Source organism: Manacus candei, unplaced genomic scaffold, assembly GCF_025592945.1.
Source record: "Manacus candei isolate 608988 ecotype Guabito, Panama unplaced genomic scaffold, ASM2559294v1 h1tg000028l, whole genome shotgun sequence".
Lineage (NCBI taxonomy): Eukaryota > Metazoa > Chordata > Aves > Passeriformes > Pipridae > Manacus > Manacus candei.
This window is the reverse complement of record NW_026138076.1, coordinates 33320533-33341898: the sequence shown is the minus strand read 5'-3', so window position 1 is coordinate 33341898 and position 21366 is coordinate 33320533. Positions and strand designations below refer to the sequence as shown.

Below are 21366 nucleotides of genomic sequence, written 5' to 3'. Positions count from 1 at the left end.
TTGCCCTGTAATGTGATTCAAACACAAAATCTGAACGGTTTGTCATTCTTGTTTGAACATGTTCTTGGAGGAATAAAGGGAGAACTGAGACATGGAAACTGGCCTTTCTGACATATATTTCCTAAATGGTGACAGACTTTATTGTATTCATCTTGTGCATGAAGAAGATATTTTTATTGTTGTCAAAAGATTCCTTTAGCAGCACTTGTTCATAAAATATTTCACTGTTTGAAAATGCTGCATTGAGATTCAGAGTTGGTTTTGAATTTTGTGTAAGGGCCTATTGTCCTAAAAGAAGGTAATCCTCAGGGAAAGAGGAGAACAATCAGAAATTTTATTTTTCTGTGTTAACATCTAAGATGGTCCAATGAGACTCTAAAATTCTGACTTTTCTTTATCCGCATTCCCTAATGTTGCTGAAAGTAGAATCAAGAGACGTATTTTGTTTGCATCTGTCTTTTCCTTTTTCTTTCCACAGCTTCTCCTTGGTCTGCTGAACTGTGTACCTCCTTTTATATTAATTGACATACTTTCAATGTATTCATTCAGTACCCTGGGGTATTAGACAAAACTGGTGGGTTTTGTTTGGTCCTGAAACACTTCCGCTTCAAATTCAGGCAACCATGTGTTTAAGCAAGGGATTTGTAGATATAGACATGTAGTTGCATCTGGAGTAGTTAGCTTAGTTCTTTCAATGTCCTGAATTTCTACTGCAATTATCCTCGGTACTGATGATGCAGAAAGAGAATAGGACTTATTTAATACAAATAATGTTCTGTGACTCTGTTTCTAAAGTGAACTGACACTTATTAAACTTTTTGGTGGGACTTCTTGGTACAGCTCAAGAGTTGGAGGTATCTGAGGTGCTTGTTGATTCTTCCTGCCGCAGGTATCCCTTAGTCTTCTTGCTGTTTTATTAGATGTCATTGTTTACCATTGTTTACAGCTCAACAAAACTCTTTTCACTTTCACTTCCAGGCTTTCCTCTAAGCAGTGGTATCCTTTTTTTTTTCTTTTTTTTTCTTTTTTTTTTTTCCAAAATATGAAGAGAATTTACTTATAAAAAATTTGATATTTGACAACTACTCATCAAACCTACGTGTATCTGTTCATTATCTGCTATTGTACTGAAAAGTGAGAGGTACGTGAAGTAACATAACCCAACTAGAAAATGCTGTCCACAGTCTTCAACAGCCCAGGAAAAATTCTCAGAACAAATATGTAACTTTTACCTGAGACAGCAATATGCCGTTATTTCTGATTGCTTACCTAAAAAGTATTCCGTGTACCTGCACACACTTTTAATGACCGAGAAGATTAATGTTAAGAGAACTGCTTTTGTAAGTACTAGTAAGGTATAGATGTGGAGTAATGAGATACCAGCATTGGGTGTTTTTCTCTAACAAATAAATGTAGGACAAACAGGCTGGGAGTTTAAAATAGGGCTTAACACATGCAAATCTTCAGACCACTTCAAATATGGGGCCAGTTTCCATTGTTCTGGTCACAGGAAAAGAAAGAAATCATTCTAGTTTTACCATAGCTTTCATGGTATCTGTTTCCTGATTCATTTGTAGTACTGTGGCATCAATTTCATTTGAATTTGGGTATAACACTGAATACTGAAGTAATGCTTCACATTTTGAATCCACTGCTTTGCTTATTCTCCTGTAAAATTCTCTTTGTATTGGTACTCAAATACAAGTAACCAATGATGATGGCTGTTCTTAGGCTGTCAGCAAGACTTGTGCTGATGAGCTAAACCCCTTAATTTAAGTGGGAACTTTACCATTGGCTTCAATGGCCGTCTCACCTAGGTTTTGACACTGACTTTAAGTCTATGAGAAAATGAAGCTAAAGTGCTAATAAAAACCAAAATTGAAGAAGAAACAAAATCATTAGAACTTTTGGGTTTGTTTGTTTGTGAATACTGAACGCTGTGTGGTTTTGTGTGTGTGTATGTGTGAACTAAAGTTTTGGCTGTAAAGACTTCTCCCATGAACATGCAAGATTGAGTAAAAAGAGGAAAACAGGTAGGTGATTATGGTGTTGTTCACTGACAGGGGAGGTTGCAGTAGATGAACCCACAGGGTTGTGCATCTGTTTAATCCTTCCCCAATGTATTTACATTCAGACACTGTATACCACTGTTGGTGTTTTAGGGCAGTGAGGTCATTTGCTTATTACAGAGCACCTAAAATGACAACTAAATTTTTTTATTAAAATTAAAATAATATGTTTGACTATATCATAAGCAGAAGAGCAGAAGAGACATTTTGTTATGTGCTGTGGTATAGCCCTCATTTCCATTTTGCCCTGCCAGTGAGTCTTTGAATTGCTCTGTAGGGACTGCTAAAATTAAAAAAATCTCTTCCAGAGATTATATGTTTCTCCATTCCACAAAGAATGATTGTTGGGATGCCAGTGCAGAGATGGGGGTTGGAAAAGGGAAAGACTGTCAACAAAATCTGGTTAGTGTCACTAGCTTGTTTCCTCTGACACGAGATCCTGGCTATTTCAAACTGGAAGGGAAACTGGAGGTGGCAACCATAGATAGGATGTTGAGGCTGTCATCCCTTGCTGTATAAACTGTTTGAGTTCTTTGTTATTCCTTCTCTTATTCCTGCAAAATCCAGAGAAGACTTTATTTGTTAGGAGGTTTCTTAGCAGCTCATGTTTCAAGCTGTCTAGCTAGTCATGGTAACCTGTACCCTTAGATTCTGAAGTATGTGTCATGTATGTTATGTTTTTTCCTCTTATTTTTGACACTAATTGGATGAAAACTGCTTACACCTGGAAAAGTGAGCGCACTGACATCTTGAAGTGAATGTTTTTTAGCAGCATTTAGGACAAACTCCTAAAAGGTTTGTTAATAGTATAAGTCAAATGACTAGAACATAAGTATTACTGCAATGACATGTACTAATTTAATATACTGTGACTTTACTGCTGCTTATTTAGTTTATAATTTTTTTATTTTTAAAATTAATGGATTTGTCATTTTCAGTCTACTCTTTCAAGGTTTGAAATGGACATCATCCAAATTTATGTCTTGCTTATGGCCCAGTCATCAGTCAGTATTTAGTTGAAGTTGTGAGGCTATTTCTAAAGCTGACAAATAATTTAAGATTTCCAGCAAGTATTTTTGCAGGTAGAACTGTAAAATGACTGTGTCAATCTGTAGTCTTACCACGTCCTTCATCTAATGTATTATTGACTCTCACTGAGTTTTGCGCTGTGGTTACTAATCACAATTACTGAAAAGGTATCATTGGAAGGCGTATAGAGAAGAGCTCTGGAAATGCATCCTTTGTATATTTTTTGGCACACAAGTGTCGTTATAACAAAATTACTATTTGTAATTTCACCATGATGTATTTCTGTTAAATAAGTCCCAGCTTTTTGGAAATAGGATTGAATAAGAGTTGTTTTGCAGTCCAGACTAAAGAAATTGTAACACTTATCCCTGAAACAATGAAGTATAACACCTATTTATGTTCATACTAGAAAAATAGAATCACATCTTGCTCTTGGTCTCTGTGTACTTACTTAAATGGCTGTGGGTCCAGAACTTGGTCCTGAAAATGTTGTTACGGTATCTTATACGGATGAGAGAGTTGGGCTTGTTCAGTCTCAAGAAGAAACAAATGAGAGGGGATCTTTTGAATATCTATCAGTATCTGAAGTGTCAAGAGGATGGAACCAAACTCTGCTCAGGCTCTAGAACAAGAGGCAATGGACACAAACTGATGCACGGGAAGTTCCACCTGAACATGAGGAAGAACTTCATTACTGTGCAAGTGACTGAGCACTGGAACAGATTGCCCGGGGAGGTTGTGGAGTCTCCCTCACTGGAGATATTCAAGAGCTGTCTGGACACAATCCTGTTTAGTGTCCTCTAGGATGACCCTGCTTGAGCAGGATCATCCATTCAGTGATCCTGTATTGGAACGGGCGCTGTTTAACATCTTTGTTGTAGGCACGGAGAGTGGGATTGAGTGCGCCCTTAGCAGATTTGCTGATGACAGAAAGCTGCGTGGTGCAGTCAACATGCTGGAGGGAAGGGATGCCATCCAGAGGGACTGTGGCAGGCTTGAGAGGTGAGCTCACACAGACCTCATGAAAGTCAGCAAGGCCAAGTGCAAGGTCATCTGAAATTTCACATAGATCAGTACTACTCACATTACATTTGCAGCATTATTCATTGAGAGCCACTGGCTGGGAGAAGTCCTGGCATCACAACTTAAATGACATTTGCCATCATGGTTTGTTTATAGTTGTGAAAACCTATAAAGAGTTGTAGAAGGGATAACAGATTGGCAAACTCTCAACTTGCTTTTTGTAAAGAGCTACATACTATGTTTCCTTTCCCCAGTTCTTACTTAGAGAACTTTACTTCTGGATTGACAGTGTTGCAAAGTAATTGAATTAATAGCATCGGTATGCTTACAGATGGAAAAGGACAAGTAAGTTATTCCAAATTCTTGGGATACCAGTTCCGTACTGCTGGACTCTGAGGATACTGGCTCTGCACTGGTTTATCCCTACATACCTATTGTCAAGGTTTCTAAGGATGTCTCTCTTTGTCCTGTGTTGAATGTGCCATGGGTCAGTGCATTGAAGAAATTTGTTGCTATAAAAAAGGCTTTCTGGCTCATCATCCAAGTGCTGAATACCGCTGTGTTTCTCATTCATGAGTGTGATGTCCAAAAAATGAGACAGTAAAACAGGGAATGGTTAGAGAAAACAGAGAGTCCCAAGAAAAGAAAGGACTGAGGAGATGGTCCTCCAAACTACTTTTTTTTTTTTTTTTTTAATAGGGGGAACTTGAAGAGCAACTCTAAGTCCATGTTTCCCATGAGCTGAATGGTTGATATTGTAATAAAGTGATTGGAGGATTTTCCAGCTAAAAAAAGTTCTGCATCAAAAGCAAAAATTTCACTTGAAAACTTTGCAGAAGTTGTCTAGACAGCAGTTCTCAGTCCGCTTTTGGCAGTCATCTCAATAGGGTTGATTGTCTGCAACCTTTGCAAGTTAGTTATGTGTATTTGTTGCTAAGAGGACCAAAGAGATTCTCCATTGCTGTGATGAGTGAAAGAGGCTACTAGAAATTAGGAATTCCCAATAATTGTATCCTGTATGTGAGGTTAAGACTGACTCACAAGCGAGTGTAAGGAAATATGTGGTCAATGTTCCTTCTATGGTGGTGCAACAGGGAGCAGTTATCTGATACCACTGCAGAACTTTGGAGGGAAAAGTAGCCCAAGAAATGAAATGATTGCAGTTTCCGAGATTCAGTCTTTAGAAAGCCGAGAAAGGTAAGTAGTGTCAGGAAAAACTATAAACCAAGAAAGGGGTTTTGCTAGACCTTATAAATTCACAAAAGAATGGCACTTTATGTGAGGTCTTAAGTGGAGAGTGGCATGCTGAAAACTGCAGTTTGTTTTGTATATAAAGGCATTGTACAAAAGAAATGATGAGCTGAGAAAAGATGAAATTTAAGCTTGAACTGGAGTGAAAGTTGAACAGAAGTATAAATCTAAATGAGTAATCTAAAGCAATAAGGGTGGAAAGAGCAGTGAGTAGATGACAGGACATTAAAAAAATTACAACCCCCTCCCCCCCATATCCATTAAAGCAGAGATAGATGGGGAATGAGCAGGCGCTAACAATCAATAAGAAGTGATTGACTAAAGTGAATTGTGCAAGGCCTTGAGGGAAAAGGTCAGACAGTACATTGGAAAATGGAAAAACAATATGATCACCGAGATCCTTTGGGGAAATATGAGCTACAAGAAGATGCGAAAACTATTGATTTGCTATTGAGTGAGGGAAAAGATCCAGTTGTGGAATGCTAATGACCATGATATGCATGTATGAGGACTCAGTCCTGTAGGTGATAACTGATCAAGCCAGCTCTTTAGCCAGTCACAGCTGTTGTTATGTGTTTACTTTATGTCTGGTTTTTATAGAAGAAAAGAAGACTTGATTTTAATGCTAGGGAGCTGTATTTTGAGAAATTCCCTTGTGGTTCCTCAGGAAATTTTCTGTTCCTCAAATAGACATTATTTTTAATTTGTACTAAGGTAGAAAAGGGAAGCAATCGTACTAGGATCTGGGTATACAGCCTTGTAACCGCACAGATAAAATATGAATGCATTATTGTGGAATTGGTATTCATTATTTTACCTGCAAAATAGAGCTAACCTCAGATTTAGGTACCCATTAGGTGATATGCTGCTTCAGAAAAAGCTCTTCCCTTTCTGTGAAACAGCTTTGTCTTTTTTAACATTTGCCATTAAAGCTTGTATCCTAGCACTAATTAACTGAAGCAATTAGGGATGGGCAAGTGGAGCACAAAAGGTGATTTTAAAGGGTAATAGCTGTATGCCTATTAAGTTTAACAGCAGACATCTTTTGGTCCTGCTCAGAGATCTCATCAAACTAAGATGTATGTATATACTGTGTTATCTGTAGCCTTTACCAAAAAAAACTGGAGAAAGGCCAGCATTTTTTAGCAGAATAGATGGCATCTCTTCTGCAGAAAAAGAACCATGAGAATGCATATTCTTTTCCTATAATGCTGTCTAAAATCCCGTTTTAATAAAATGTGTCCATTCTATTGGATTAAAGGACATTGTCTTAAAAGATAAAGACCTCAGATTACTTTCTAACAAGGGGAAAATAAACAGGGGTTAGAAAGCAAGCATAGTTTTCAGATGTGTATAAAAATATCACTCTTAATTGTGTTCCTGAGAATGCAGTGTACCTTTTAGCCCACTTTAAGGGTCAATAGATTTTAGCTATTTCAAACTAAAGGTGGGAGTAAATTGCAAAGCAGCCTGTCCCCTAGTGAGTCAGTCTTGCTGACAACTCACTTTCTTTTTTCCTTCTTTAATACCAAATGTGTCTGGTGTGAGTTTTTCTGCTGACAGCAACTGTGGCAGCATGGCACAGGGAGATCTCTTAGATGGACAAGTCCCACATAATTTAGAGATGTACAGATCAGGACCAGCATCATAAATTTAATCCAGGCATTGATAAGAGCCCTGTGCAGGTATTGAAGCTCTGCTGTCAGACTAAGATACACTATTTGGTAAATGCCCTGCTGCAGTCCAAGCTAACTTCTCTTACCAATTGATTTAAGGGATGCTATAAGGTGGAGTATGTAGTCTTATGTCAGTACATGTTTTGATATTATTAAGGATTATGTATCCTGTACTTTGAGTAGTGGGAAGGCTGAGAATGCCAGCTACCAGTGTCTCTCCCGTCTCCCAGTGCTGTTGTTAAGGGACTTGAAGTTATGTTAAACTTCATGACCTTCCAGCCATGTCATTTTTTGACCTTTGATGACTCTAAAGAATATTCTTCATCAAGAGAATGTCTTCAGAAGTGGCCAAGAGAGGAAAGTTTGGCTACTCATTCCTTGAGGAATTTCCTCGTTCCTTGAGGGTTATACCTGTAAAAACTTAAGCCTTATTCAGCTTGAAATCTGAGCTCGTGCCTCCCTGAGGTACAGCTTGACTCTCAGACACTCTTCTCTAGCCACGTTCTTTTATATGTATGTATTTCAAAATGTAGCCATGTACCACTTCTGTGTCCAAGCACAGTGTGCAGTTTGAGCCAAGCCAGTTAGAAGAGACTTCAATTGTAGTTTAGATGTAATAGAGCCACTAGGCAGCTGCAGCTAGCCCTTTTGGAATAATAAGGAAGTTCCAGGCCTGTTTTATCAGGCTAACTAGTTTTGGAGATCTGCTTAGAACTCTGAATGCCTGTACTATTGGTCCTTTTGTCTTCATTGGTACTTTGAGTCAGCAGCAGGAGGACAGCCTGTCTAAGTTGCAGCAGCACGTCTCAGATTTTGGGCAGTGTTTAGTGCTGTATAACCCTTCACTGAAACAGAGGTGAGATACGTGTGTGCTGATACCACAGAGAAATGGAACAAAAATGCCAAAGTGTTTTTACTGTGGTAGAACTCCAGTAATTCTGAAGTGGATTGAAGGACTCTTTAATAAAACATTAGGCTTTAATAACTGAAAACTGCTGGTGCATACAGAGGGCCAGACTTCAGTTTGCTTCTCCCTGGAGAAGTATGCAGAATGTAGAAACTGGAAATAACAGACTTGGGCTCCATCAACAGTTCTGCTCAGCACCCCGATGACCTCAGGCAGGTAGTAATTGTTTCTAAACGAATCTGTGTGCCTAATAGTTAGAAGCTCTTTGGGACAATCCTGCTACGTGTCTAAAGCACATCAGAGTAGTCATGTTCCTAGTGCTGCTGCTGAAGCTGAAAGTCATGGATTTGATTGCAGTAAAATAACATGAATTGATATACAGTGAAAGATAAAATTAGTCCCCAAAAGCCTCTAAATATATGTATTGTAGCCAAAGCACCAAGTCAAATCTTCCTTCCAAACCACAGACCAACGAGAAACTAGTTAATTGTTATAGTTTTAGATTGCCTCTGAATATACAGTTACAATCATGTGAAATTATATATAAAGACATGCCTACAGTTCCATCCAAGTTATTTCCTAAAGATTACTGATAAACTCATGGTAAATAGTGTTTTGCAGCTTTGGGGATTATTTGAAGGCAGGATCTTTTGCTTTTGCTATCAGATCCAATAAGGCTACACATAGTAAGACTTTTATATTCTCTTTAGATGCTTTCATGATGACTCCATTAGGCTACAGTTATGTCAGAGTGATAAATTGTTGTGTACAAAAACATACATGATAATAAAAGAAGAGGTGGGCATGTACCATCACAGCAAATCTATCTTTGCCTACATGTGTATAGTAATTCATAAAAGAACAGATGTGGGGGGTTTCAGGGATTGCTGTTATGAGAGAGAAATAGATGTGAATGAAAGTTGCAGCACCACTGGTTGCTAAGATGACATAAACACCAACTCCAAATATTCAGAAAAGGAAAAACTGTTTTTCATAGCTTTTAAAGGAAGTGTCAATTTGATGCTTATTTGCAAGAAAAATTATACACCATAAATAAAGTAATAGAAGTATTTTGAAGACATGGGCAAAATAGGCCAGCTCACAGAAAGATACTGTTTTTGACAGAAGAACTCAACCATGCAGAAGAAACTGGGACTGAGAATGCTTTTGAGAAAAACAAAGATAGCTGTCAGTGTATTTGCAAAAGATAGATGGTTCAGCATAGAGAGAAGCATTATTTAAAGCTTATTCAGTAATGAATATATTTATCTTGATCTGGAATTTATATGTGATAGAAGAAGAAAGAAATTAAGACTTAAATCGGATGTTTATATGTTTGAGTATATGTTAATAATTTTGTGTGATTTTGGAAGCCTTTCCATTCCTAAGCCTTCTCTCACCATCAGTAAAAGAAAACTTCAGCAGAGCAGAAAAGGGGATTTGCTTTGAAACCATGTCTTAGAAAGTGCTTATGGTAGAAATGAGTAAATCCCATGTTCATGTGAGGAAAACAGGCCCATTGAATGAAGCCCAGTGTGGTGGATGTTTTCTGCCTCCCTGTTTCTCACAGTGTTTTTCAGGTAATTTATACAGCAATTTATGCAGTTAGAGGCTCCCTTTCCATCCCACTCTGCTGCATTCTCTACTGAGTTCATACAGCATTTACAAATACCCACACTTCAAGAGAATTATCTTTCATAAATGTCTGTGATAAACTTATGGTGGATTGCAGGAAGAATATGATATACATACATCTTTTTTCCTGATTTTTTCCACATTGCAGAAGGTTACTTTGCATCTTCTGTATGGCTCTACTTTAATCTATATTTCCTCAAGGCACTGACACGTGTTTGACTTCAGGCTTTTGAATTGCAAGGAGGTCACTTATGCATGAGAACCTTTTCAGTTTACCTCACAGAACCCAGTGGGACTGCCTCTGCTTTTACCTGATGTTGTGCTGGAGAGTGGGCCTACCATATAAGATGGGATGACTCCTGGACTTAAATGATCTACTGTAATGCTCTTTATTTTAATCTTTGATGCTGGAACACCCTGTCTTCCCTTTCATGTGGCAAGTTGGCCACATGTGCTAATTTACCCTTCCATTTCTTGTCATCTGCCTAACCTAATTTGCCCATGTTTCTCATCCTCTTGTATGATGTGTGATCTAGGGCTAATTGGGGACCTCTTCTTTAACACAGTTTCAGTTCTCCAGCTAGCATTGCTTTAGCAAGTCTTGAGGAAGAACTGAAATTTGTGAAGCTATCAGGCATTTTGCTTTTGTAAAACCAGCTTAATTTTGACTGAGAGATTCATTCCATGGGTAGCCTTAGAAAACACATAAATCTTTCATAAGTTTGTTTTCTGCTATTTTTAATGCCCTAAATCTGTCACATACATTGTTGACTCAAAACATGTAGCAAGTACCAAGTAAACAAAGACAGAGAATACTTACAATTCTCATGTAGGCTGCAATGAGGATAGCTAAAGAGTGTATTTGAAGTGTTAGAATTTGGAGGGGAAGGGGAAGATTGGACTTGGCAGGAAGGTTGCTTAGGAGGCATGGTGAAGCATTACTTGTTGAATACACAGGAGACTAGAGAGGCTTTATTAAAATTTCTCAGTTTATGTAAAGGAATGCAATTTCAAAGTCATGTAATGAATTTAGTTTAAAATGTTAAATTGAAAGCAATAATGTGTTCCAAAGGGTTTTGTGTAAAAGATACCAAGTTGATGTATTGAAGTTACGTGAATTAGGAGAGAATATTGAAGTGAAATTTAAAACATCAGCACTGTCCCCAATTAAGTGAATAGCTGTTACAGTAAACGTGTGTTATATATTACTATTTAAAATTAACTTAAATTTAAGATCAGTCCTTTCAGTGTGACCATAAGCAGTAGATATTTGTCAAAGTAAGCCAACGAAAGTAACCTGATGGAAATGAAGCATTACCCTCTATAATAGATAATAATTCCCAGTAGTACTGCCCTGATTACTCGAGGGAAGATTATCTTAGATTTTTCCTTTCTTTTTAGCTTCTAACTCTTAGTGTTGTCTAAGCATCATTAGATATAGTTAATAATTTCTTATACTTTGATCCTACAAGAAAGGGTCTGGTTTTATTCATCCATTATTTTAATAATTACTGCTACATTTTAAAAACCTCACAGATAGGTCACCATTATATAAAACATTAAAAGAACATATTCACCAAGCAACAAATACCCTTTAATAAATCCTCTCTCTTAGATATTCCAGCATGATAATGATGTTCCTTTTTTGTTTCTTTTAAGCTAATCTTCACCCTCAGTTGTAAATTCTTGTTAAATGACCATTTTTATTAAAGCCTCCGCAATTGATGGAGCTCCCTAGCCATTGCTTTCAGGTTCAAAACAAGAATGTAAAGAGGATTCATAGTGAAAGTGTCCAGAATTTGTGTTCAAAAGACTGATACCATCTTCTGCCCACATGAAACAAATGTTGTCTAAAGTGCTCCATTTGTGTTACTACCATTTTATTAATGTAGTATTAATACCTTTATGAGCTACATTGTTTCACTTAATGCTAACAAGCCAAGCCTTGCATAATCTCTGGCGTATTCCTTGTTCAGCATTGACAGACAACATTTCATATGGTTGCTTATGTTCCACATTTTAGGACAGATAGTGTGCAACTGCTGGTAGGAATTTGAGTGCCAGAGATGGTGGCTCTGAAGTTTGGTTATTAAATATATAGTAGTGATAATATAGATCGCTGTGGTTCTTGGACTGTTGTACATAGTTCATTGTTTGTCAGGTGGACCTGACATTTAGTGAAAGAGGTCTTGCTTGATGGTTTTTAGCAAATAAATTACTAACCACTTTCAGAGCCAGCGGGGGAATCCCTAATTCTCTTAAATATCCAGGTCTTTGATGTAAAAGCCAAATTTTTCATTTGTCTATTATTGATATAGCTGTGCTATCCCAATACCGATTGAGTTGAAGTTCTGATACTGTATTTAGATATCACAAGGCATAATAAAAATATTAAAATGCAATTAATAGGGGAGGAAAATGTTATCCTAATTTAAACCAACTTATTAGCGCTAGCATTAATGTTCTCAGTAGATGAATTGTTGGCATTAAAAGGTAAAAGTGACGACTTTATCATCTTTGATAAGTAGAGTGCAGACTGTACAAATAAAGTTGTCATGAACTTCACATAGATTAGAATGCATCTGCATGATCCTTAAAGAACGATCACTGACAGACGGCTGACATCTGAGAATCCAGTGCCTACCAGATTTGTTATTCATTCCTTTCATTTTGTCAATCTAATAATGAAAGGTTTCTTGTCTCTGTGAGACTCCTTTGCCTAAACTGGCCAAAAAAAATTTCAGAAGCAGCATGCACCTCATATGAGTTATCTTCTGAAGTGAATTCTATGTGCTTAAGTGTAAGGTTTATGAGTGACTTAAAATATGAACACGTAATATTCCCGAAGTATGTGCTCTGGGTATACAGTATTATAGAATCATAGGGTGGTTTGTGTTGGAAAAGACCATCTAGTTTCAAACCCCTGGCCACAGGCAGGAACTCCTTCCACTAGACTTGGTAGCTCAGAGCCCCATCCAACCTGGCCTCGAACACTCCCAGGGATGAGGCATCCACAGCTTCTCTGGGCAACCTATTCAAGTGTCTCAGAACTCTCACAGTAAGGCATTTCTTCCTAGTATCTAATCTAAACCCACCCTCTTTGAGTCTGAAGCCACTCCCCCCTGTCCTATCCCTATATATCCTTGTAAAAGGTCCCTCTCCATCTTTCTAGTAGACCCTGTAAGGCTGCTGTAAAATATCCTACCTGTTTTCCTCAGCGAGGGTTCAGGACTTCCTTTTTCTGAAGGGTGGTGCTAAATGAAGTCTCATCTTCACAGTGATAATCAGAGAAATTAATGTACTTATATTTTGAGCTGGATTATTAAACTGCATTGAACTGTGTGTGGGCTCTCATTTGGTATCAAAATAGCCTTTGTTCAGTGTAGCCTATTTAACTTTTAAAATAAATCAAAGCAAATGGAATTAATACTACTTCTGTAAAGTATGTCTACACATAGGATCAGTGTAATTTTACCAATCTACACTGAATTCACAGCTTAAATTCAGAATTTTTTTGCCTTAAAGGCATGAGAGTGTAAGCAGGAGTAGGCTGGACAGATTTTACTAGCTAGTGGTTGTCACCAAACCCACCTACCTTAGATGTTCAAACAAACTTTAACTTCCTTGAGGAAACATGGAAAAATTACTGTCGTTTCTTTTCTATTATTATTTTGCCCCTTTTTTCTGAGATCTCTCTAACAATCAAAGCACATTTCTGGAAAAAAATGTCAGACATAGCATGCCCTGGAATTATTCACTCAGCAGGTACATTTACTATAGTAGTAGTTTATTAAAATCCAAGCAAGGCAGGATTGGTAAGGAAAGAGAATGTTCTGTATCAGATGAACTGGTGCATATGGGGAAAATAAGGGCAATCAAGTGAGAAAAGTAATTGTAAATTTCCAATACTGACACTGGCTAGAAAGGTTTCTGTGCCACTTAAGAGCACTGTGTGGTTTGTGTACCTCAGTCACTTGGGCACTTTTGCAAAAAAAACTCAAAATGGCTGTAATACTGTTTGAGCAAAGCCAAATTACTGCTGCTCTGTATTCTGCCCATCACTAATTAATTGTAATATTCTACATCCATTTAAGAGGAAAAGATGTGCCTGAAAATTTCTTTGTATCCTTGAATGTAATTGACTGTGAGTGTTTCATAATTTACAGTAATACAAGATACTGTGGGTGTCTCTCAGGATATTTTCTCATCAGCCAGTCAAGGTTTTAACTCTGAGTTGCATGCAATGATATCAATAATCTAACTAGGTGACTGCAGTATACCGAATAATCTTGCATGATGAAGAGCTACTGCAGTCCTTTGAGATGGGTGGCGAGAGTGTTTCATACAGGGTAATAGAGTGTCTGGAAAGGAGTAGTAATGACACAGCTGAGAAGTAGCAGGTGTGAAGAATACCTTTGCTAAAACACAGGCTTAGTCAGAGCTCTGCAGATGCAGTCGTCAGTTCTATTTCATCATTAAAATTCTGTGATAAGGTGAAGGATTCACAATGGCTCTTTAGCCTTTTCTGGTACAGCGAAACAGTAAAGAACCTGCTTGCAAGCTACTTGTGTGACTGGCATAGCATTTCCAAACCCAGATTATCCAATTAAAAAAATGTATGCCTTCCATCCATCATTTTGTCCATTAATGCAGGCAAAGACTCTGGAGGAAATCTGTGCCTACTCTCATAATTACCTGGTCACAGGTATTACTGCCCTCTTGTTAACCCTTCCTGCAGATAGGTGGGTAGATGTTGTAAACATACAGCATGTTTTCATATGGGGAAAGGAAGAGTGGTAAAAGTCCCATTTTATCCTAGTGTATGAGAATCTGTTTTTCTGAGACTACAGAACTGGCTGATCTCTGTGACCTGGTTAGTCACAATGATTTTGATCTAAAGGCTGTGTCCCTTTTGGTTTTAGTAAGACAAACATATGAGCAGAACCTGTTCATATAAATTAAGGCTGCAGGATCAGAACTTCAGAGGCAAGCTCTTTGTCAAAGGGGGACACCTCATCACACTTATATTAAAGGAATTTTTTCAGGCTTTCATGCAGTGCCCTTAATGTGACTCCAAATGCCATATGAGTAATTAATTGGAAAACACATCACTGCTGTGTTTTGTTGATTTTGGATTATTAACAATGTTCTCATTCCACATTATTTATTTCAGATCACCAGACTAGCTCTGATATTAATTTGACAAATATCAGGGCAGCATCAGAAACAACAGACTTCAGTTCTAAAAATGAGGTACTTTCTAAAAGTTTGGAAACTAAGGAGCAGTCGATATTGGTGCTTCCAAAAAGAGTATCGTGTGAGGTAAGATTTTTAGATGCTAAAATTTTTGGGATAACGGTCAACATTTGTCTCCTCTTCCTTCTGCAGTCTCATTCACACTATATCTGCTATTTGTTTTCAAAATTGTAAAGGGGCCAAAAAGAAAGTGCATTGAGACTACAGTGGGATTTATTTTACCTTTGTGTCACATCCACACTGCAGTCAAAAGATTTGCAAATAAAATAGTTTGGAGATAGCCTCTGAGGTATTTTAGCTCTACTAGATTTATTTGGCAGCTTGAGTAGAAGTATTACTGTCGTGAGGGCCTTATAGTTTAGAGGGAGTATGTAGTCAGGTACTTCTTGAGAGATATGCAGTATCTCTTGGCAAGAATCCATGATGGGTATATGGGTATGTGCATATGTGCCCATACCATGAATTACACAAGTGCTTGTGTGAGCATGTACCTAGTGTGACTTTAAATTAAATCAGAAATATTTATATATATGTATTTGCATGCATATTCAGTGGACATAAATGTTCATATGTGTTTTTAATCAGTTGCTGTGAGAAATACGTGACAGTGTAAACAGAGGAAATACAAAATCCAGCACTACATTCCTTTATATAAATGAGTGGCCATGGTCAGATATGGAGGTTGCAGTGTACATGGAATGTCACTCATTTTGCTTGCTATCTGTTTTTTAACGATGACTTACATTATTTCATTGTCGAGATCAGTACAGTTCTAAGGGAGTAACTTTCCCTCTGGTTCAGGAGGTAGTAGAGGGGTCTTGTCTCACATCATCTGCTGCCTCTATCTTACTTTCCTGTCAGCTCACTGTAAGAGTTTAAGTGACTCTAAGGTTCTTATTAGGATGGATATCATTTTTCTAGACTATAGAGTGGCCTTAGAAAATGTAACAATTCACCTACATATGCATTTTAAATACTGTTTCAAGATATTGTTAGGTAAGCTGAATTTAAAATCCTACATTAATTGTGTCATTTATACTAAAGGTGTTTTTTAGTTGATTATTATCTATTATTTAGAGATAGCATCATGTTTTGGTAGTATGATTTTTTTGCATGAAGGTGTTGGTAAAGGAAAGTTCTTTCAATACACTTTCAATATAATTTTAAACTTTCAGTATAATTTTCTGAAGGACTAATGGGAACACATTTTAATTTTATAGAACCCTGGTGAAATATTCATTCTGTTGAAAGATGAAATAGATGATGAAACTCTAGAAATTGAATTCATATCAGATAATCAACGAATTAGAACACAGACAGCCTCTTGGAATAAGAAGGTCAAGTACGTAAAAGCCCTAGGTAAGAAAAGTATTCTTTACCTTTAAGTGAACTGAAAATTTTCAACTCCCTTCACTTCTTCTAAGTAGTTTCACTTCCTGCTATTTTGTAGGTGTTTCCTGTACATGAGTTTTGCATACAGAGCTTTTATTAATAATGCAGAGAAGCAAGGCCTTGTGATTTATGGGAAGCTAGGTTCTCTTAGGTTGGTTTTCTGTGGTTAAATGGCAGGTGGCAGTCTTAAAATGTCATTGATTAGTTACAGATTAATATTCTTCAAAATTACTGCCATAAAATGCAAAGCTAATATTCTTTTCTTATTACTCCATTACTAAAATGTTTCATTTTATATTTAATGCAGTAAATTTGGTTATACTTCTCTTCATAATTCTTACCGATGCAGGAAATAATTTCTTTTCTTTGTTCATATTCATGCCACTTCTCTGTATCACTCAGCTTTGCAGGTTTCTAATGATTTTTTTCCACTGCACCATCCATAACTAGTTGCTAACAGTTTCACTTATTTAACAACAATTTCTCTTAGATCTGTGCAGATTTAATGGCCAAACCTGTCTCCACCGTTTTGATGTGAGTTAAGAATTAAAAAAATTTTCACCTATGGCTTTAGAGTATAGTTTGCTACTGCACTGCGTACTGTGAATTCCCAAAGGAACTTACATAATATTTTATTCTAAAATGATTGCAACAGAACATTAGATAGGAGGAAATACATACATATAAGCTACAATTTTCCACGGTGGCTTCTTGGAGCTAGGTTTGGGTAATTCTATGACCTGATGACTTCTGTGACTCAATACTGGTGAGGCCACACCTCGAGTCCTGTGTCCAGTTCTGGGCACCTCTCTGCAAGAAAGACATTGAGATGCTGGAGTGAGTCCAGAGAAGGGCAACAGAACTGGTGAAGGGTCTAGAGAGTAAATCACATGAGAAGCTGAGAGATCTGAGGTTGTTAAGCCTGGAGAAAAGGAGGCTCAGGGGAGACCTTATTGCTCTCTACAAATACCTGAAAGGAGGTTGGTATCCAGGTGAGGGCCAGCCTCTTCTCCCAGGTAGCCAGTGACAGGACAAGAAGACCTAGCCTCAAGCTGTGCCAGGGGAGGTTTAGGTTGGACATTAGGAGGAATTTCTTCACAGAAAGTGTGATTAGACATTGGAATGGACTGGCCAGGGAGGTGGTGGAGTCACCATCCCTGAAAATGTTCAGGGAATGACTGGACGTGACAAGTCTAGTTGACAAGGTGGTGGTTCAGTCAAAGATTGGGCTCAATGATCTTAAAGATCTTTTCCAACCTAAATGATTCTGTGATTTTCATCCTGAGCACTGTCCTTGTTTTTAGCAACCTGTCTGAGAAGTAAATAACCAACAGGTAGCTTTCATCTGTAACTGGATTTCAGAGAACAAAAGCTGAAATCCTCATTCACAGATCTTAAAAGATTCTTCCAAAATTGCTTTGTGAGAACATTGTTGATCACAAGAAGGTTTCTCTAGTGGATGAATAATAAAATATGAACAGTAAATGAAATATGAAAAAAATTTGCAGAGCTGTAGCCCAAGTTTAATTTTTATATCATTTGTCCTTAATGATAAATTCATTATTAAATTAATGTCCTTTAAAAGTCTGGAAGAGTTGGAAATTTGGAATTATCCTTTTCTGGTCCAGCTGATCTGATGTTCATAAAAATGTTCTTTTGTTGTTTTTGGTTTGGTTTGGTTTTTTTTTTTTAAAGCATTTGGTTAGTTTCCATTTAAGTGATTTAACATGATGTTCTATTAGATTAGTTACTCTGGCCCTATTACTCTTCTCCATTTTCAGGGTTATCCCTTTCATCACTGTTTCGTGGGCAGAGTTAGTATTTTAAGAAAACTGTGCTAGTGTGGTCCAGCAGAATGTCTGGCACAATGAATACTAATGAATTGGGAAATGTGCTCATAAAGTAGGCTTGTGCTGCCTGCACAAAGCAAGTCATACTTAAGTAACAGACTCTGAATGCCTCTTTCCTTTTGCTTTTACGAGGTAAACAACTGGAATGGAATTAATTAATTATACTGCAATTTCTTTAGCCTAGCTCAAATGCTATCTTGAGAACCTTGACTGCAATTAAGAAAAATGTTTCAAAAAATGAATAGCAATTACACTATTTGTGATAAATGAACTTTTCCTTAATATGTAGGCATAAGGGAGCTGATTATAGGTCATCAGACTACAAAGGGAAGTTGGAAATTTTAAGCATTCTGGTTTCATCTCCTTTCTAATGTGAAGCAGAACAGCTTTGCTTTATACATATTTACAAATATGTATTTTCTTTTGTTAGACTGAAAGACCTGAATAAAAAATGGACTACACTGAATCACCTGTTAAATGCAAATCCAGTTCATCAACTCTGCTTTTTCTGTGATATCTTCCTGTTATTTTACTCATTCCCTGAGATCTCTGGTCTGGGACTGTAAAATATCTTCAGCTACTGTTCTGATTTTTGTTTTTTAAGATTTTCCTGCTGGCCCTGTATATGTAAATATCTACTGTGGGGGAGTCATTAAGACCACAGCACACATTGAGTACTACTCTGCACTAGAGGAGATTGAGCCCATTTTAGAGAAGGTGGCTGACCCAATAGCTTTCACTTGTCAGGTAAGTAGACTTCTCAGTTTTTAATTAAAGAAAAATAGAATGTAAGTTTATATGAACTGAGATAATGTGCAATCTTTTGATTACACAGTAGTTAGTAATGGCTCAATAATAGGCTCAGGATTAAGAGGCCTGTCTCTGAGATGTCTAGTTGTAAGCAAGTCAGGCAAGAGAAAACAAATTTCCTCTTTTCTTGTTTTTGTTTAGAGAGTGATATAAACATCCTTTGTGCTATGTATATGTCCAGTGTACAACGTGCTGCATTACAAAGGATGAAAATAAGAACAAATATTAGTGAAGTCCCTCTCCATTTAAAGTGTTATTTTTCACAGTAGAAGCAAGTAATCTTAAACCATATTGTATTTGGAGGGTTATTATTCATTCACCAGCAAATGGGTTTTTTCTGGCATAGCTTGTATGGGAGGCAGTAGATTGCTATTCATATAGAGTCCATTTACAGCTGCTCTATTATCATTCACGTGATTTGCTTGCCGGTTGCCATGCAGATTCTTTGCATGTATTTAGAAAAAAATTGGGTTTTGAGCTGGGTTTCAAATCAGCACAGCAGACTGCAGTGCTCTGCAGCCTGTTCCTTGCCAGTGGCACATAAGAAATAACAAGAAAAGAAAGCATATATTGAGAAAGGATGGAATCTCAAGTATCATTTGTTGAATGGTGGGTAGCCCAAGCAGACTTGTCATAATGTCTATATTGTAATTGCAAAGCCAGAACAAAAATAATAGTCTGCGTTTCCAGTGCAGACAGTCTCATTTTCCTGTGACAAATCTACCTTGTGCACCACCTAAGGCATTACACTCATAACAAAGGGATTAATAAAAATGATGTATTGCATTATTAGTGTTCTATTAAGGATGGGGTTAGGTTCCTTCCAAGTACAAGTTACTTCTGTTCTAAGAAAACAGGCTGTTGCACAAGAAAAATAGTGCAGCTCAAAGTACAAATGGGTTCTTAAATTCTTTATAGTATCTGTCATTCTTTAGCTTGTATTTTGCGCTATGTCAAAGTAAGCTTCTAACACATTTTCATTTAAACTTTTATGCATAAGAAGTGTGTCATAATGATATAAAAAAATTGTCATTAGCATGGTAACCTAGATATCTAAAGCACACATGCTATTTCCACTGGAAAGCTATTTGTGTTATTCAGGAGTTTGACCCTTCATTTAACCAGCATGACTAATATTTAGTAAAACACATGCAATTCAAATCATATTCAAATGCAAAAATAATTCTGTGCAGAGCAGTAGTGCACACCAGGTAATACAGCTGTAGTATTATGACCATTGGTTATGTTTAACAATTTCCTCACCTTTACTCATCTGGATAATAAGCATGAGTTTAAATGAGGTGACACTGTTTATCTGCTGTCACTTTTATTGTTTTGGTAACTGAAAATTAATGCCAAGAAAATTTTTATAATTGGGTAAGTTCTACAGTCCACACGATATCAGGGCTACTCTGTGGCAAGGTATACTAATGGTAATTCTTTTATAAGTGTACTATGTGTTGGAAAATTTGTCATATTTAATGGTACCTGCTGAGCCACAGAGTGAGGTACACTAACTAGCTAGGCAGCTAAAATATTTCTACAAACTTTTTAAATAAGCTTTCATGTTAACCTGATTTAATGTCAATAAGATGCATCATAAAGATGCAATTTACAGAACATAATTTAACTTAATCTTTAAAATATGTTCACAAAAGGAAAAACAAAACAGACTTGATACTTATTAGAATTCCCATCAAGTAGCAGGAGTAATAGTAACTTTTATTTAACCAGGATAATTAAAGCCTTTGAGACTATCAGCTTATTTGCAAAAATATCCTGGGGCAACAGGCGTTTATCTATGCAAAGTAACAATCAAACACAATGGAAAACAAAACTGATATAAAATAGAAAGGCTTACAGCAATTATTGATCAAAGCAATATCACTCTGTGGTTCAAAGAAAAGTTCAAGATTTTCACAAGTGCTTGCAATCTGAGAAGTATCTCCTTTTTAAAATTCTGTGATGAAAGCAAATTGCTACAGTAGTGCATACCAAAGACACAGTGCTTTGGTAAAATGCTTTCATTGTATTCTGCATTGTCTTGCCAACCTTTTCAGCTCCTTTGAGATGTTCTACTTTGTCCCCCAGTAAAGCCAAACAGATAGACAAAACCCAACAAATAGACTTACAGCTATCCATTCATTTTACCAATGGTCAAGTCAGTTCATATATCTTGGTGGGAGACTAACAAAGTGTGGTACCGCTGCATGTATGAATCTGGTTTTGCAGAACAGTTAAAGATTGACATTAGCTAAAGTTTAGATTAAACATAATCTAAGATTTTAGAAATTATGGCTTTGGATAAAATTCTTTGCTACGTCTGACAGATTGTAATTTCCTGTGTTCCAAATTTGTCTGAATTTAAAACACATTTACCAATATCAGCAAGCCATTTTAAGCAACCAAATAAATATTTAAAATGTAATGAAATACATAAAGCAAATTAAATAAGTTTCTTTGCATAA

The 21366-nt window shown here is 36.9% G+C and overlaps 1 protein-coding gene across 2 annotated transcripts in view; it reads left to right on the top strand.

Moving 5' to 3' along the window:
* The window catches only part of BANK1 (B cell scaffold protein with ankyrin repeats 1), a 136660-nt gene that overhangs the window by 21056 nt on the left and 94238 nt on the right, over positions 1–21366 (top strand). For both annotated transcript variants that reach the window (XM_051790496.1, XM_051790495.1), the window contains 3 exons: positions 14764–14912; positions 16067–16205; positions 18693–18835. In XM_051790496.1, coding sequence (XP_051646456.1) covers positions 14764–14912; positions 16067–16205; positions 18693–18835 — 431 coding nt within the window. The remainder of the gene's footprint in view (positions 1–14763; positions 14913–16066; positions 16206–18692; positions 18836–21366) is intronic.